General features: G+C 36.6%; 1 protein-coding gene across 2 annotated transcripts; it reads right to left on the bottom strand.

Moving 5' to 3' along the window:
• Window positions 1-326: 326 nt before the first annotated feature.
• Window positions 327-15,040, bottom strand: LOC110445809 (ADAM 17-like protease). Of its 2 annotated transcripts, none has more exons than XM_021490602.1 (13): window positions 14,886-15,040; window positions 13,362-13,494; window positions 12,759-12,889; window positions 10,486-10,574; window positions 9,650-9,750; window positions 8,128-8,204; window positions 7,083-7,210; window positions 6,392-6,484; window positions 6,031-6,111; window positions 5,056-5,200; window positions 2,099-2,194; window positions 1,403-1,408; window positions 327-717 (listed from the first exon to the last, which is right to left on the bottom strand). In XM_021490602.1, the coding sequence occupies exons 1-13, from the start codon at window positions 14,980-14,982 to the stop codon at window positions 536-538; spliced, it is 1,359 nt and encodes a 452-aa protein (XP_021346277.1). In that variant the 5' UTR covers window positions 14,983-15,040; the 3' UTR covers window positions 327-535. The 2 variants fall into 2 exon arrangements, with proteins under 2 accessions (XP_021346277.1, XP_021346279.1); XM_021490604.1 differs by having other exon boundaries at window positions 13,362-13,491.
• Between the last annotated feature and the right edge of the window lie 3,943 nt (window positions 15,041-18,983).

Here is an 18,983-nt window from a genome sequence, read left to right as displayed (position 1 = left end):
AGTGCCCCCCGCTCTACATACCAAATTAATTGATGAGTGCCCCTGTTCTACAAACCAAATTAATTGATGAGTACTCCCCTCTCTACATACCACATTGTTTGAGTGAACGTCCCCTCTCTACATACCACATTGTTTGAGTGAGTGACCCCTCTCTACATACCACATTGTTTGAGTGAGTGACCCCTCTCTACATACCACATTATTTGATGAGTGTCCCCCGCTCTACATCCCAAATTAATTGATGAGTGCCCCCCGCTCTAAATACTAAATTAATTGATGAGTGCCCCCCGCTCTAAATACTAAATTAATTGATGAGTGCCCCCCGCTCTATATACCAAATTAATTGATGAGTGCCCCCTCTATACATACCACATTAATTGATGTGTGCTTCCCTCTATAAATACCACATTGTTTGAGTGAGTGCCCCCTCTTTACATACCACATCGTTTGAGTGAGTGACCCTTCTCTTTATACCACATTAATTGATTAGTGCCCATCTCTCTACATACCACATTAATTGATGAGTGCCCCCTTTCTACATACCACATTGTTTGAGTGAGTGACCCCTCTCTTTATACCACATTAATTGATGAGTACTCCCCTCTATACATACCACATTGTTTGATTGAGTGCCCTCCTGTGAGGTAGGATACATGATGTAGAAATCGCTACACTCAGGGCTGTCTGTGTTGTCATGACCACTTCCCCAGTTATGACCTACAACACATTGAACTCAACATGCAATATATATATTGTACAGGGATTGAAGCACCCTCTTTAATTAGACCCCACTACCCAAAATTGCATTTTTTCTATACAAATGTTATATAATTTTCAGAGTTTCATGGAACAGTATAAGCCGAAAATTGTTTTTCCATCAGTGTCGTACCTTCTGATAGAGGATGTTGAAGTCGGATATCGCACTTGCTGGTTGTGCGGTGTGTGGTATGTGACTGTCAGGTCATTCAGCGATAGTCGCACCGAAAGTACACATGGTTTTTGGTTTTTCATTGAGACATGTACATCTTCTTTATTAGAAATTTTGCGAATTTCGTAATGAATTGATGGAATGGTTTTAAGTGAATTCATGATGTAGGTACGGAAATGTGAGAAATTTGAGCCAGTTTGATGTGTATATACTGTCGGCGATTATGCGCTCCATACAATAAATAATTGAATTATTATTTTGGTGTTGTTTTGGTTTATGTCAGAGAGTGTGGTATTGGAGGGAAACCAATTATATCAGAATTCTGAAACAGACATAAAATTAAGGACAGTGATCTGTGAAAACCAATCAATTTTCAAAGTATACAGTGTAGCCTTTCTATAACTTTTGATAATGATATAGTGTGTAATGACAAGTTAGAAATTAAATAAACACTTAAAGCATGTGTTTACTTACCCAATTCTACATTTCAAGTGTTGTTATCAAACAGCAATATGAAATGAGAAAAAAATGATTTAAATTGCATGCAGACCTTCTCATCTTAAAAACCAGTTACAGTGCTTCATACCAAAAATACAACATATATACAACATCACAAAGGAGGACCATTTCTCATGGATCGACAAAAGAAGACTGAAAAAAAAGTATTCATCTCACAACATGTTTTATTTAATTTTCATTGGTTAATTTTAGATGTGATTTTGAATATTGTTCATTTTCATTTCAAAATGGTACCGGGAAGGCTTTAATATTCAAACAGTGGTTTTTATAATACGACTGTTAGGCAATGAAAGTCATCTACAAAAGTTAATCATCCTTCAGGCAGCATGTTCACAAAAAACAATTTACTCCAACCATTTGGGACGATTTTATGAAACATACTGGTGCAATCTATTTATAATAATAGACTTCAATCATTAATTGATGATTTTAACACTCATATGGAAAAAACAGGTGCTTCACAGATTTTGAACTTTTTAAATTTCTAGGTTTGTACTGTTTATTGATAAGAAATGTTTGCTGGTCATAATAAATTTACTGGTACCAGCTGTACATCCAAACCAGAGAAATAATAATGACGAAAAATCCCTTGAGAAAAAATAAATATTTCACAAACATTATGGTAACCTATATTATAATAGTCAGCCTTACCGTGAGCAGTGATGATAGTGGACTGCAGTGTCAGCACTGTATTTCCCACCCTGTTTCTCAAGGATGTTAAGCCTGTGTTACCCGCCATCTTATCAGCTGAAACACATTTTACCACGGATTAAAGGTAAAACATTTTTCAATAATAGTGGCTGGTTTTGAATAGAAAATGTTAAGGCATGCAGTGCAGTCAATAACTGGATAGGTGAACAACCAGACTAGTGATGGCTAGATAGTGGGACAACCAGATTAGTGATGGCTGGATAGTGGGACAACCTGACAAGTGATAGCTGGATAGTGGTAAAACCAGGCTAGTGATGGCTGGATAGTGGTACATGTACAACCAGGCACTAGTGATGGCTGGATAGTGGTAAAACCAGGCTAATGATGACTGAATAGTGGGAACAACTAGATTAGTGATGTCTGGATAGTGGTAAAACCAGCCGGGTGATAGCTTGCTAGTGGTAAAACCAGGCTAGTGATGGCTGGATAGGGGGAACAACTAGATTATCGATAGCTGGATAGTGGGACAACCAGACGAGTGATAGCTTACTAGTAGTAAAACCAGGCTAGTGATGGCTGGATGATAGTACATGTACAACCTGGCGCTAGTGATAGCTGAAAAGTGGTAAAACCAGATTAGTGATGGCTGGATAGTGGTACATGTAACACCAGGCCCTAGTGATGGCTGAATAGTGGTAAAACCAGGCTAGTGATGGCTGGATAGTGGGTACAACTAGATTAGTGATGGCTGGATAGTGGTAAAACCAGGTATAGCTAGTGATGGCTGGATAGTGGGACAACCGGATTAGTGATGGCTAGATAGTGGGACAACCAGATTAGTGATTGCTGGATAGTGGGACAACCAGATAAGTAGTGACTGGGTAGTGAAACAACCAGATAAGTGATAGCTGGGTAGTGGGAAAACAAGATTACATGTAGTAGTGTCCGAACAGTTGAACAACCAGATTAGTGATGGCTGGATAGTGAGACAACCAGATAATTAAGTGATGGCTGGATAGTGGGACAACCAGAGTAGTGATAGCTGGATAGTGGTAAAACCAGGCTAGTGATGGCTGGATATTGGTACATGTAACACTAGGCGCTAGTGATGGCTGGATAGTGGTAAAACCAGGCATAGCTAGTGATGGCTGGATAGTGGGACAACCAGATTAGTGATGGCTGGATAGTGGGACAACCAGACGAGTGACTGCTGGATAGTGGGAAAACCAGGCTAGTGATGGCTGGATATTGGTACATGTAACACCAGGCGCTAGTGATGGCTGGATAGTGGTAAAACCAGGCTAGTGATGGCTGGATAGTGGTAAAACCAGGCATAGCTAGTGATGGCTGGATAGTGGGACAACCAGATTAGTGATGGCTGGATAGTGGGACAACCAGATAATTAGTGACTGGGTAGTGAAACAACCAGATTAGCGATAGCTGGGTAGTGGGAAAACAAGATAACATGTAGTAGTGTCCGAACAGTTGAACAACCAGATTAGTGATGGCTGGATAGTGGGACAACCAGATAAGTGATGGCTGGATAGTGGTAAAACCAGGCTATAGCTAGTGGTGGCTGGATAATGGTACATGTACAACCAGGCACTAGTGATGGCTGGATAGTGGTAAAACCCAGGCTAGTGATGGCTGGATAGTGGGACAACCAGATAAGTAGTGACTGGGTAGTGAAACAACCAGATTAGCGTTAGCTTGGTAGTGGAAAAACAAGTTACATGTAGTAGTGTCTAAACAGTTGACCAACCAGATTAGTGATGGCTGGATAGTGGGACAACCATACTATAGTGATAGCTGGAGAGTGGTAAAACCAGGCTAGTGATGGCTGGATAGTGGTACATGTACAACCAGGCGCTAGTGATGGCTGGATAGTGGTAAAACCAGGCTAGTGATGGCTAGATAGTGGTAAAACTAGGCAAGTGATGGCTGGATAGTGGGAACAACTAGATTAGTGATGGCTGGATAGTGGTAAAACCAGCCGGGTGATAGCTGGATAGTGGTAAAACCAGGCTAGTGATGGCTGGATAGTGGGAACAACTAGATTAGTGATGGTTGGATAGTGGGACAACCAGACGAGTGATAGCTTACTAGTGGTAAAACCAGGCTAGTGATGGCTGGATAGTGGTACATGTACAACCAGGCCCTAGTGATGGCTGGATAGTGGTAAAACTAGGCAAGTGATGGCTGGATAGTGGGAACAACTAGATTAGTGATGGTTGGATAGTGGGACAACCAGACGAGTGATAGCTTACTAGTGGTAAAACCAGGCTAGTGATGGCTGGATAGTGGTAAAACCAGGCTAGTGATAGTAGTAAAACCAGGCTAGTGATGGCTGGATGATAGTACATGTACAACCAGGTGCTAGTGATGTCTGGATAGTGGTAAAACCAGGCTAGTGATGGCTGGATAGTGGGACATGTACAACCAGGTGCTAGTGATGGCTGGATAGTGGGAAAACCAGGCTAGTGATGGCTGGATATTGGTACATGTAACACCAGGCGCTAGTGATGGCTGGATAGTGGTAAAACCAGGTGCTAGTGATGGCTGGATAGTGGGAAAACCAGGCTAGTGATGGCTGGATAGTGGTAAAACCAGGCTAGTGATGGCTGGATAGTGGGACAACCAGACGAGTGATAGCTGGATATATTGTATATGGCATTTTAATTTTAAATCAGACAAACTCTTTTTAACTTTCTTGAAAACCATTAGATGTCAAAATGTTGCATTTATTTAATTTATTACAGGAATTTAATGCATCATGGGGAGTATTTTGTTGAGGAATAAAATCTGTTTTAATTGCAGCATACATGCACATTAAAATAAATACACTGAAAAGTTAGGTGTGATCTAATCCGAGATATAATAAAGTAAATGCTGTTGACTTTTGGTGTGGATTAAATTTATGCTGCACTAAAAACATTCTTTGGTTATGAATTAATTACCATAGCTCATAGGGGAGCATATACCACCAAAGTCACCGCTCCGCCAGGACGCTATAAAGGCGAGACCGAGGTCTTGCTGGAACGCTGAGTACGTAAATAGATGGACCAGACAGGCACCGTTTAGGAAAAACTCGGAGCTAAAAATCTACAACCACAAAAATGAAAAAGGCATGCGTTACTTAAACACTAAAACACAAACAATACAAGCTAATACAGAACTGCAGATTTGTCTACTTTTTTTTAAATAGAACCTTTGCAAAGGTAAAACTTGGCAGATCACTAAAGCTGCACATTAACCCTTTCACCACTGTAGACCAAAAACGACTCATCCAGATCAATGCATGGTAGAGTCTACTAAAGTTACATAGGGGTGAAAGGGTTAAAAGATCACAAATTCCAATTACTGAAGATCAACTACATGTCTACTAAGCAATCTATCTGTTGAGACAACGAACAGTTGGACAAACCATCATTTCTATAACTTATTCTGTTAAGCTTTGTCACTATATGGCTCATAAATTTTCAATATTTTTAAAAAATTAATCTTTACTGAGACAAATCATGTTTGGATTTTTGTTCATTTAAACAATCTTCTCAACAACTCTGATCTGCTGTGATTTATCTTATTTTCTCTATCTACATGTAGTACTTCCCTTACTTCTACTAAGAGAAATGTCCACAGAGCTTGAGGAGCTTTTTGTTTTTTCTAGCTCCATATTTTCTAAAGAACTGTCCAAGCAACATTTTCTAGCTCAATGAGTTATCTTCCTAGATCTCTCGGCATGTTTTTACTAGTATCAGATATGTATTTTGTTTTTAATGCAACAGTGATAAAGTGTTTTTTTTATCTGGGACGTCGACAACAGAAAATAATTATGAAGTAAATCTATTTGTAAAATTTTGTCAAAAAGATTATTGACAAGTGGAATAGCCTATGGCTTTTAATAGAATATATATCAACTAGCTATAGCTTACATCTAGTGTGTCGCCCATATCTGTCTGTCTGTTGGCCTGGTTGTAGTGGTCTCCTTCTGAAGGCTCAAGGTGGATGATTATCTGTCAAGCAAACACTGTTTTGTACACTCAGAACACTGTTAATTTGTGGGTTTTATTCTGCATATTTCATCTTCATTATTTTTTCATAAATGTACCGCTATTTATGATTTTCTTTGCAGTACGTTATACCAGAAAAGTTTCCAACATTTAGTTACAATTTCTGGCAGTGGTAGGAATACAGGAATGTAAATGGTAAAATATAGATATCCCAAAATCAGATCAGATTATTCTGTTAAAAAAATCCCAAAATCATTTTGTCAATTCAAATGCGAAATGTTACCTTGCTGATTTCAAACCCGAGTCCAGTAACACCTGAGTCATCTGGCCAGCTGGTGGTTTGGTATATAGAGTTCACTCTGTCCAGTACACCAATCTATCAAACATTATAGAAATACACAATAATTTATCTGTCAGCATAAGGGGGTGTATGACCTCACTAGCTCAACATCTGAGTTAATAGATTTTATGTCATGACTACGTACAGTATTATTATTTTTTTATTTACTAGATGGAAATATAGGTCAAGCTAGTAGAATTTTTCAGAGACTGCCTTTAAACTAGTACCCTAGATATGAAATTATACACCACTGTCATGTGTGGCTTAATTGCATTATAACCTTGCTGTCATTTTGCTTTTCAGATTATAAAGTATATCATATTATCCTCCATGATATTTTTACCACAATACAAAAGATAAATGTCAGGATACACTCAATAACTTCAATCATATCATCTGCAATTATTTTGCAAAGTATAAAAAAATACAAATGTATGCATAGCATTTAATATTTTACATTATTGATATAGAAGTAAAACAAGAGACAAATGAAAATAAAACATTTTAAGAACGGACAATGAACTTGTAAAACTGACTTTAAAATGGAAGTAAGAAACAAACAAAAGAGTCAAAGACAGATTACCAGACAAATAGAACCAGATACAAAAATCCATTTAACAGGTCTATTAATTACCATGTAATTCTGGGTAGCAAGGATAGAACCACGACCGATATTCTCATGAAAATAATGGTCTGCCACCAAAATAATTCTGCAGTATTTACGATTTCCAAAATCCACAGCCCGCTTCCAACGATCAGGACCTAAATAAAATTTGGTAATTTTGTTATTCTGTTTATTACAAACTTAAGGGTACAGATAAACAGCTGCATTACCAACTCTTATGATTGAAATCACTCTGTTGATTGAAGAATATATATGTAATCTATATATTATACCCATAATTAGTGTTAGTGAATCTTTCAAATGTATGTGTCATCAACAGATTAAAGCCATATTCAAAGAATTATTTATAAAATAAATCTGACATGTTTCTGTCAAGCATAAAAATAGTTTTGAAAGGAAAACTACTGTGACATATTACAGAATTCGAAGCATGCCATATCATATTTAAAATGTGCCTTATCCCTAATCCCTTTTACCACTGTAGACCGTAATGGACTCATCCATATCAATGCATGGAAGAGTTTACTGAAGTTACATAGGGGTGAAAGGGTTATATTACAACGAAAGTGTCGGATTTACATCATAAAATATCTAATATGGGCATTTTAGCGCAACTTGAAGATTTTGCAATCATTCTATCTGAAATTGCTTAGTAATCTGGCCCCGGTTGCACAAATATTGGTTAACTTAAACCATAGGTTAGAGAAAAGTCCAAATTGTCCCCCCAAAAAACAAGGCTGTAAAGCAAAATAAATCCTTAACCCTTTCACCCCTATGTAACTGTAGTGGACTCTACCATGCATTGATCTGAATGAGTCTACAGTGGTGAAAGGGTTAAAACATGTCAATCTTATAATTATTTTTCTCTACAATATATCCATAGCAGTGAGATGATATCTGAGTTTCTGAATTTTGCTGTGTTACTATTTTAAATTTTTCACTAACCACTGCTTAACTTTAACCATCTTTGAGTAACTTGGGCCTGGGTGGTTATTGGGGCAAATCAAACAATGTGGTTATTTTTAAGTCTGTCTGAATAGTTATAATAAATTACCTTTCTGTTCCTGATTCTGTTGCATATTCTGCATCACAGTTGTGTTCCTTTGGTATTTACAAGGAGTCTTCAAATTGCTAAAAAATATTATCAAATTATCTTCTTTAATATGATATTAAGCTTATTATTAATATAATTAATGACATTTTGCATCTCACAAATCTTTGCATGGCTAATTTAGAAATCTTCTGGCGTAACAGATTGTGATTCGATCTATATTGTAGATACTGTAGATTTGCCAATCATTTTCTATTTTTTTTTGACGACAAAAACAGAAAATAATTATCATGATGTCAAATAGATTTGAAGCAATAACAATGTTACAACCGAGGTAGGCCATCAGACCTAGAGGGCAATACATAATTTAATTGTTTATCTATACAGTCACTGTGGTTATTAGTTAAGTTACTAGATTGCAGATTCCCATGCATGTAATTGATCAAAGAAAGTACAGAAGCACTGTGACTATTTCTGGGAAATCCTTTTTAAAAACATGATTGCATCAATTTTTTTAGTATAACTAAGGACTCTAACAACATCCTACCCGGGACAAACATCCTTAATATCATAGTTGTCAAAACTCCCTCATTAGGAGGGAGACCCCCTCATTTTGACCAAAATTTTCCAATCTCCATTGAAACTCCTTCATTCAAGTACAAACTCACACAAACTAAAAATCTACATCCTGTGGTCAAATGATCACCTAGTTACTGCAGGGTGTGTGTAATGATCATAACAGGTGTGTCTGAATGAAATGAATGCTTTGTGTAGTTACATCTGTAACAATACACCAGAGGAGGTATGCAGATTATTGCAAGAAGAAGATACATAAACATATGGCTAGTTAAGAAAGTATCGAAGTGAATGCTTTCTCTGCCTATTAGTTGGCAAACCACAAAATGTTGTCACTACGGTATGAATGAAATGCCAGGGGTCGCTGCCAAAATCATTTGCATATGAATGAAATGTGAATGAATGACATCCATATAAGGGGATATCAGCTACCATATAAGGACCGAAAGACTATATAAATATAGTTAGTCATAGGTGGCATAAGTATCTACTGTGCAGTTCCGCGTTAAGCAAATTTCGTAGTATGCGAGATCCCCTAGACACCTGCGTTACCTAACGCATGTGTCAAAAACGGAAAAATAATTGACCAAAGCAGTTTCAGTTGCATTTCATGCACTTTCTCCCTCATAAGAAATGTGGAATGAGGGAGATCTCCCTCATTGGAAATGTGGAATGAAGGAGATCTCCCTCATTGGAAATGTGGAATGAGGGAGATCTCCCTCATTGGAAATGTGGAATGAGGGAGATCTCCCTCATTGGAAATGTGGAATGAGGGAGATCTCCCTCATTGGAAATGTGGAATGAGGGAGATCTCCCTCATTGGAAATGTGGAATGAGGGAGATCTCCCTCATTGGAGGTTTCAGAGGTTGACACCTATGTAATATTCTCAAAAAAATAAAAAAAGTTTTAAGGCATTGCTACATTATTAGGCCTATGTGTAGTATTTACCTCATCATTCCATCCCAGGGATCCTGTGCTACCTTCAGGTCAGACTTCCTATAGACAATCAAGGTGTGATTGAGGGCAGTCGACATGTATCTCCGGGCAGGCTAGCAAAGACAAAAGCAGAATTTGTATGACAAAACAAAGTCCAAATATTTACCCCTAACGATATGACGAAAGAAAATAACTCATCGTCTCTGTTAACACTATGATGAATACACAGCTACTAATTACGTAATGACAGTGAACTCTAACAGTTTCGAGGACAATCTAATGAAAACAGGGGAACTACTAATCAAGCCAGAATCTCCTTAGATCCTCAGATAGGCAGTTCAGGCCAGGTGAGCTAAAACAAAATCCTGTTCACATCCTCTAAGCTTCCTTTATCTGCCAACACAGTCAAAGATTAATACTGTGGCAGAGTTTAATTGTACATAAGATTACGGTCGCCTTCTAGCTTTGGGCTAGAGGGAATTTCCCTTTAGCTTAGTGGTAGAGCGTCCGACTAGCTAGGAACCTGGAGATAGAGGGTTCGATCCCCGGTGGAAGCACACTATTCTCTTTCCTGTTACAAATAGTGTCCATGACCCTTCCTGTGGTGACAGGGAGTTAGAACTTTGGTTGTGGTGTTCGAGGGTGAACACATTTAAAAAGGGGTGGGGGAAGTGTGGCAGAGTTTAATTGTACATAGGATTACGTTCGCCTTCTAGCTTCAAGCTAGAGGGAATTTCCCTTTAGCTCAGTGGTAGAGCGTCCGACTAGGAACCTGGAGATATTTCCTGTTACAGTACTATATAAAGGTAGATAATGTGAGAAGATCTAACTTATCAATCAATACAAACCTCCACAAAGTAGACCTCTTCAGCAGTGACAATGCTTGCCGTGAGTAGCCCATCCTCCCAGTAAACATTGACTTGTGTATCCTTCTCACCTAGATCACACAACAAACAGTGGAGTATGTAAAAATAGTCAGCTTCAAAGTTATTTACGACGAAAACATAAGTTAGACTAGTAGATTTTTTTTAAACATCCCTGCTAGCTTAATTATTTGAAATATGAACAAATCTAGATTTAAATTCCATGCAAAAATTAAACCTCAAATGACCTTTGATAAAGACCCTGCTCTGTTACATTTCAATAAATGTAGAGCTCTGCAATAGTATTGTGTACAAATGAACACCTTCAAAACATTCTGATTTTTGAAGTGCAAACCTTTTGCAATAATTAAATATCCTTTTATTCCAAACTAGAAAAGTGAACCGTGTTTGAATTGCTTGTTCTAAAATGAGAATGCATGTATAATATCACTAATGAGTTAAGAAAGGTCATAGTTCATAGGCCAATGAATACAGTGCACTTGTCACAATAAGAAGTCACCAGACTAAACCTCTTTATTCATGGGAAAAACTAAGTTTTTTCTTTCTTTTTGTAATTGTTTTGTTTTTTCAAATATATCCTTAGCATAAAAGCAATCAACACCATCTTACACTTCCAATATCGTAATCAACATCATCTTCATCTATTCTTCATAACATATATCTGTTCATATTTCTGATGACATCAAACCATCATCATCAGTCATCATCATCATCCTCATCCATCCTCATCATCATCATCAACATCATCATCATCATCATCATCATCATCAACAATGTCATATAACCTTCATCATTCACATCAATATCAATCATTGATCACATCATAATCCTCCTCATTCACTTTTCAACATTCATCATCATCATCATCATCCCCTTTCAACTTCCTCATCAACTTTATCTATCCTTATCATTCATGTCAATCAAGCAATGATTACATCATAAATTTCAACAATTACGTAGTATTCATTATCTGATTACTGTGATATTAACATTGGGCAAAAAGGAGATATTGGTGAAGGGGATTATTGGAAGAAGGTCTTTTAATAGCGCAAGTACAAGTCTTCACAGCAACATTATTATTCCCAAATTTCTTTATATATTTTTCTTTCTAATTTTAAATAAATATTGGGGATCAGCCTAAGCTTAAATTAACTTAACAAACTGTTTACACAAATGGATTTTTTCAAGCTTTACAACACATGTACTTATATACAATCAAATAGACATTGTCAACTCTCAATCATTATTTGAGATTTTAGTTTGCCTGTAGAGATGCCTGTCCCTCTCCATTTAATTTCTATACATTTAAATCATCACCAATTAATTTAATTTCATCACAGCTATATATGGCATGGGTCAGCCCCTCCATTGTATAACTACAACATTTTAATCATCACCTACAGAGGATGCTTCCAATCAAATAATATAATTTATAACCATCACAAATTTCTAGGAGAGAAGGCACTTAGGCATTGAAACAAAATTACCCCTTCTTCACCCTCCCCCCTCGACCTTAAAGGGTCAGTCCCTCTATTTGTATAGTTTCCATTCTCCACAACCTTAAGAAGTCTCCAGCCTAATTTAGTCAATTCTGTGCAGTGGGTCAGATGGAGAAGCAAATATCTCCCACCCTTCACAGGTGTGTCTCCCGTTTTAGTCGAGAAAGATTAATAGAATCTTTCACCCCCTTGGGGGTGAGATAGGAGAATCTCAACCCAAGGGGGAAGATTCTTAAGTTGCCAAACACAAGGCTTTGCCACAAGGGGGTGAATTATTCTTTTCTCTTACCCTGTTCTACCATTGTGTATCATATACACAATGTAATGATAACGTTACAAGCTAAATTCAGGGTTGACGTGACGTTGATTGATTGTTGAAGTGACGTCATTGTATTGTTGAAATGACGTCATGCCATTGTTATGAAAAGGGGAATCCCCCGTCTCAACCCTAGGGTGAGACAAGGAAATCTCACACCGGTAAAAGTGCGGATACACCTGTCCAGGTTAAGAGAAAAGCTTGTCACCCCTTAAGGGGGAGATAGCCTTGTGCCGATTAGCATGTGTTCACAAACATGGCAGACTTAACTGTCGGTGGAGTAAATAATGAGATGGGAGAAAAACAATCAGAGGGCCTCGGGTTAGACAACCAAAAACATCACCCCTCAGGTTAGAGATTTCTCTGTCACACCCTACAGGTAGGGGAAGATTCTATTACTCATCACTAATACAATATCTGACCATGTAGTGTTCCAGAGTAGAAGTCATAGGAACTTCTGAGGAAGTCCTGACTTGACCCATCTCTGTCGATCAACGTAGTACGGAAGTCATGGGACAGAATCATGGACTTCTTCATCGACAAGTGAAATTGTCTGAAATACCAAGGACATTCAAATATAAAAGGTGATATGTCGATCGAGACAATACAAATTTGGACAAATAATAAAAAAATATTTAAATTGTACAATAATTCAGTATGACATGGCCAGTCATCTAATATCCTTTGTATATTATATATAATAAAACATGGAACAATATATATATGTTACAAACAACTATTAATACTTTTAAAAATAGATTTGATATGGTGGTGCATGCAATTCAACATCACATTTAATATTTTTATATTTTGAGTTTGAACCCTGCTAAACTTAAGAGACGTTTGATGAAGCCTCCTTCATCAGATGTCTCTTAAGTTTATAGTAGGAATATTTTGAACATCAATTACCGGTACCCATAAATGTGAATACTGTGCAAATCAATTTTGTCTTGCATTCATTATATTAAAATAGATGTACTTATAGTCAGTCGTGTGTGTACTATTCCAATAAACTAGATACTTACTTTCCAAATGCGGGTATCCATACTTGGTGGAAATCATCTGTTTTTTCTGGGTCAACATAACGTTTCGTTCTATGTCTGACATCAAGGGAGTGTAAAACCTCAAAGTGATTCAGAGTTGCTGACAGTTCATCTGCTGAGACACAGATTTTTATCTTAATTTGTGCTCATTTAGCATTAGAATCACACAAATTCTTAACATAAAGAACATTACTATTTCAAAAAAACATATTTATTTTAAGATTATTTTTTATTCTCAAATGAAAATTGAAATCATAGAAATATATGTATGCATTAAATTTATGGTTATGAACACCAGTTATATTTAATCATATTTTTCAGAAATACTTTGATATTTCTCTTACGAGTCTAGTAAGTTTAGTGAAAATATAGAAAAGTATTTATCCAACAAGTTGAAGACATTATGATCAATCATGATCATGAAGAAACTTGCACATGGTCTATAATGTATCTTTCACATCTGCAAAGGACACTTTCATGAAGAGGATTTGAAATTATCTTAAGTTTCACAATCTAATAATTCAAATTAATTTATTTGATAAGTCAAATTTCAAAAATTTAATTCCAAGAGAAATACATACAGAAAGATTGTTCATGTACATGTGTGTGTGTTAAGATCATTATTTATTTTTGTAGTTATAATTAGGTCCAATATAATTATAATAATTATGAAAACGTCACCAATTCAAAATCTTTTTCCATATAAGATTAATTTAATAAGTAGTGAATCTTGATAAAATGGTCATGAGTAGAGAACTTAGTGTTGATATTTAGATCTGTGTTAATTGTACTTGTATGCACATTTTTTTCTTTTTTTGAGTCACATGATACATAGTACTAATATTAATACCCGGCCTCCTCTAGATCTGCTGACAACGCAATATATAAAAAAATATCTCGTCGTCAGAAAATAAGCTACGTTATCGCCGCTACATCATACACTGTACAAGTAGACTACCAATCAATTTAAAAGATTTAAGATTTTAGACATTTTGTAAATTACATTTAGTCATCTACTGTATATATATACATTTATGTATATATGATAGCAGATCACCAATTATCTATAATCAGATCTACACAACTTGATTCTACAACTTCATTCAGCCATCAGGTAGTATATCAGATTTTTATATTGAATAACAAATGCAAATAGTCTAATATACCCTAGACAGTAGGATTGTATACACACTGATAGCCTATTGAGATCAATTGTGTATACATAGTACATACCACATGCATGAGTAGTCTCAGGGAATTCCACACATGCTCATCGAGTGGGACAATGTATATGTTTTGCAAGTCAGACACGCTAATATAGCATTATTTAGATCCACGCGTTCATATTTTATTTTTTATACTGCGTAATTTCAGTTTGTGGATGTTGATATATATAGACATACTAGGTAAGCATCGGCTAAAATTAGCTACAACATGTAAATTTATAGTAAATTACAGCAATGTCCCCAACCCACTTTCGGTTATTCAGTCATTAGATCTACTTACCTCCAATGAACTGGGAACAGGAAACTTCAAAAACAAGCAGAAGTAAACCGAAAACAGAACATAAATAGGAGGAGCAGAAGTTAGCAATATAATCCATAGGTATTCATTAGTTTCCTTTTCATTGCTGTCTGCTCCGGAAATCCGTGTGTTTACAAATGTACTGTAAACTGAAACTAAGAGGAAGTATCAAATGTTACCTAATAAATAAAACAATGAGTGTTCCGGATCTAAACGAAACGTTGTAGAGGAGGATCCAGGAATCAATTTCTTTAAAATAATAAGTATGAACCTATCTAAAAAAAAAACCAGTATTAACTTATCGTGTTGTCCACAATCACTAAGGTAATACAAAAATGTATATATTTCTGAATGAATAATTTATTTGACGGTCGTGTAAAAATCATGTTTTAATAAACATATCTTGACCTAATATTTGATGATGATGCATCGATATCAAAGGCTGATAACACTCAGATAGTCAAATAAACTTAGCACTGATTGGATCTCTTACTTATTGCAACACATGGTTTCCCCCCTCAGCACCAATAGGGGTTTACAGAGTTGAGGAGCCCTGGGGTCAACCTAGCTCATATTCAACGTTCATCTTTCATTCGTTTTTTCTGTAAGAGGAACTTTTACTAAGATGAAATATTTTGTGATCTTGTAAATGCAATTTATAGAAATCGACACTCAATTCTTAACTTAGACCTTAATTTAGATTATAATCAGACCCGCTGGCCAACTTTAAAGGTCGATATTAGTATTGTTGGGGCAAAATTGTCACGCGTGGAAATTAAATGGAGATATCATATTTAAATCTAGTATCCCTAAACCAATATTTCTATGATATTAATTAATGGTATGGTCTAACTTAAAAAAGGACAAAAACCAACGCCTTTCATTTTACAATGGCTTAAAGCAATATTGGTAGCTCTTTTTTAATACAATAATTTCTATACAACTTAAGCTGGAAAAAATATATAGTACTAGTGGTGGTCTTTATATTTGTTATGCTTTCCATGCTAAAATCGAAAATGTGTGATTTTCAGTTTTTTTTTATTCTTACATAAGGATGTAGGCAAATGTATCAATTATTGATTGTTTTAATAACTTTTGCTGTTATTATATATACATTTAAGTAGAATATATTTGCCATTGAAAAAAACCTGTTGTAAATTAGTAACACTTAAGCGGCATTTGTTCAGTTACGGAATATTAATATCAAGTTATGCAGAGAAAGTAAGAATAATTTTAAGGTACCAATACCACATACCAGTTTCATTTTCCACATAATTCCGTGGTAAGTCAAAGGTCAACTTAAACAATAAAGTTTAAACTAAATGGGACTCTGTTCCGTTTACTTTAAATATGTTTATTCAGCAATGAACACGGTCTGAAAAGATGGCATTTCAGTGAAATAGTGGTAAATTGCACAATGATAATTAGCATGGATTATATATAGAAACTAATCATAACATACAATCCTCTATAAACCCTATTTTGTTCGTGTCCATTAACATGTACAGTTACAAAGACATTTCATTCTGATGATTGGGAAACAAGTACCTTTGTATATAACAAGCTTAGCTGATAATACATGTATAACTTTGCAGTGATAGCCTGAACACACCCCTGTATGTGGGGGATTGGGAAAAGAATACACCTGCTGTTACCCACTGCATGATCGTAAGAGGCGACTAAATTTGGGATTTTATCTTTTCTCTTTTTTTCTAAACAACTTTCTTCTTCCTAATGTCTCCATTGACAATGCCACACTATTAGCCTTTAGTTAAGCGTTCGCCCCTGTGAGGAAGGCTTTGGGTTCTGTCCCCTGGCCGAGACATACCAGAGTGTAAAAATGGTAGTTTCTGCTCCTGCTTAACGCTCAGCAATTTAGGAGTGGGACGAATGGTTCGTCCTTTGTCAGTATAGTGTGACCGATTGGAGTGTCCTGCTGGGTAGTTGCTATTCCCTGCTTAACGTTCAGCATTTTAAGGGGAATGGCAACAAATGGTTCTCCCGTTGTCAGTATAATGTGACCAGGTGGAACGCTGTGTTTGGTGCCTTCGGCATGGCATTTCATTGAGATAGTACTATAAAGTCGGCATCAGATCCGCGCTATCACAAGGGGACAAGCACATAAACATACCCTGTCTCCTGCGTACACACACAAGCACGCATGTACTACACGTCTGGAAGCACGTCCTTAAAAGACCTTAGCTGATAATAGGACGTTACTCAAAATTAAACGAAACCAAACCAAACCATGTACATAAGAAACTGTTTAGAAAGAAAAATAGAACATGATGTTAGGGATAAAGAAAGTAACTAATGGAGTTTTACCCGGTTATCCTCGATATCCAGGGGTTACGCTCACGTTCGCTCTCTGTACCTCTGGAATATGTCATAGCAAAGTTGAAGACACGAAGATAGCTGTTTGATTGGTTTTGGGTAAAAAATCCTGACCAATCGCTACGCTGATACATGTCCTTTGAAGATTACAAAAGAGCGACATTCGATATCAAAGCCTGTCATTTTTACCGTTACGCGACCGCGAGATTCTTTTGATGTCCACCAAAGGATCGAACTAGTCTTCTTGTCTCATCAACAAGTTGGTTCACACTGAGCCTTTAATTTTGCTATGACATATTCCAGGGGTTCAGAGAGCTAAAGTGAACGAAACCCAGGATGTACCCGGTTGAATGGGTACTTAAGTTTATATGATATCTTAATGTAGTTAGATTATAATTGCTTGTAAATTTTCTGGTTGATTTGATGAACTTTTGAGTAGCTATGAAAATGTTTACATTTTGATCATAAGTTTTTGATACGTCTCCAAACAGTAGTAAATCAGCACTATATTGGTAAGGCAAAGGAGCCATTACATATGGCGTGATTCATTGATTATTACAAAACAACAAATAGTGGGAACTGTCTTCTGCAAAATGTCCACATGAACATAGTGGATTGTCTACAAGATTTCTTTTAAAAAGATGACGTTTTAAAGAACTGCATCCGAGACGTTGTAAGTTTTGTAGCACCACATTTTCTCAAGCTTATTTACATATTCAATAGATAGATTGTCCCAGACGACGTCAGCATATACCAAAATAGGTCTTATAAAATGAAAGTAAAGTTTATTATCTGAAAGCTTTTTCTATCAAGGATAAAACGTATTTTCCGTAAAAGATTTAGTTGAATCGTCACCTTGTTGATACTGCCATCAACATGAATTTAACATGCACGGATCCTGTCATGCAGAGTCCATCAAGTAATAATAATAATAATATACAGCATTTGATATAGCGCCCTATCTAGCTAAACTAAGCCACTCTAAAGCGCTTCACAGTACATAGATATACAATTAATGCAATCAATACAATTAGCATATACATTAATATATACAGGAGCTGCTTTATCAGGCGCTAACTACTAGTCCTATGCCACCTGGCTCATATCTCTCTGGGATAATGCTCTAGTTGTCTCGGTCAATAATTAATCCTAGTCCGTGTTTCTGAAGACTTCTAATCTATATAGAAGTGTCTCCTTCACTAATTGAACAAGTTTTCTATGGCTTCCCCCGATATATCGATCCCAATATAAAATATGTGCATTGATTAGGTTGCCTTACAAGCGTCAGCTGTAGGGAATTCCCCTTTAGCTACGCTGTAGAACATCGGGCTTGAGAGTCAATGGTCGGGGGTTCGAGCCCGAGCGACGGCACTATTTTTATCACTTTATCACTATTCCTCGTCCTACTATACCAATATGTAAGTAACGGGTCAATTGCCAAAACATCACTGATTCCACTATCCTAAACCATAGGGGATTAATCCCTCTCAATGTTAATACATGTCTAGTCAAGTCATTGACTCACAACACCTTAACCAGACGAGATGGAATCTATGGAATGTGCGGACAAAACGTTTGAAAAAATACCGAGGTTATCCTTGATCGATCATAATTCCCGAGGCTGTGTTGTGCATCAACACCTTAAACATGGATAAGCTCAATTGTGCACTTGCAGGTGTTGTAAACGAGTCAGAAAGTGGGGATGTTATCAAGTCCGACTTCTTTATTAAGCCATGACCATTTTAC

This window comes from Mizuhopecten yessoensis, unplaced genomic scaffold (genome assembly GCF_002113885.1).
Source record: "Mizuhopecten yessoensis strain PY_sf001 unplaced genomic scaffold, ASM211388v2 scaffold2379, whole genome shotgun sequence".
NCBI classification, from domain to species: domain Eukaryota; kingdom Metazoa; phylum Mollusca; class Bivalvia; order Pectinida; family Pectinidae; genus Mizuhopecten; species Mizuhopecten yessoensis.
This window is presented reverse-complemented; position numbering and strand designations above follow the sequence as displayed.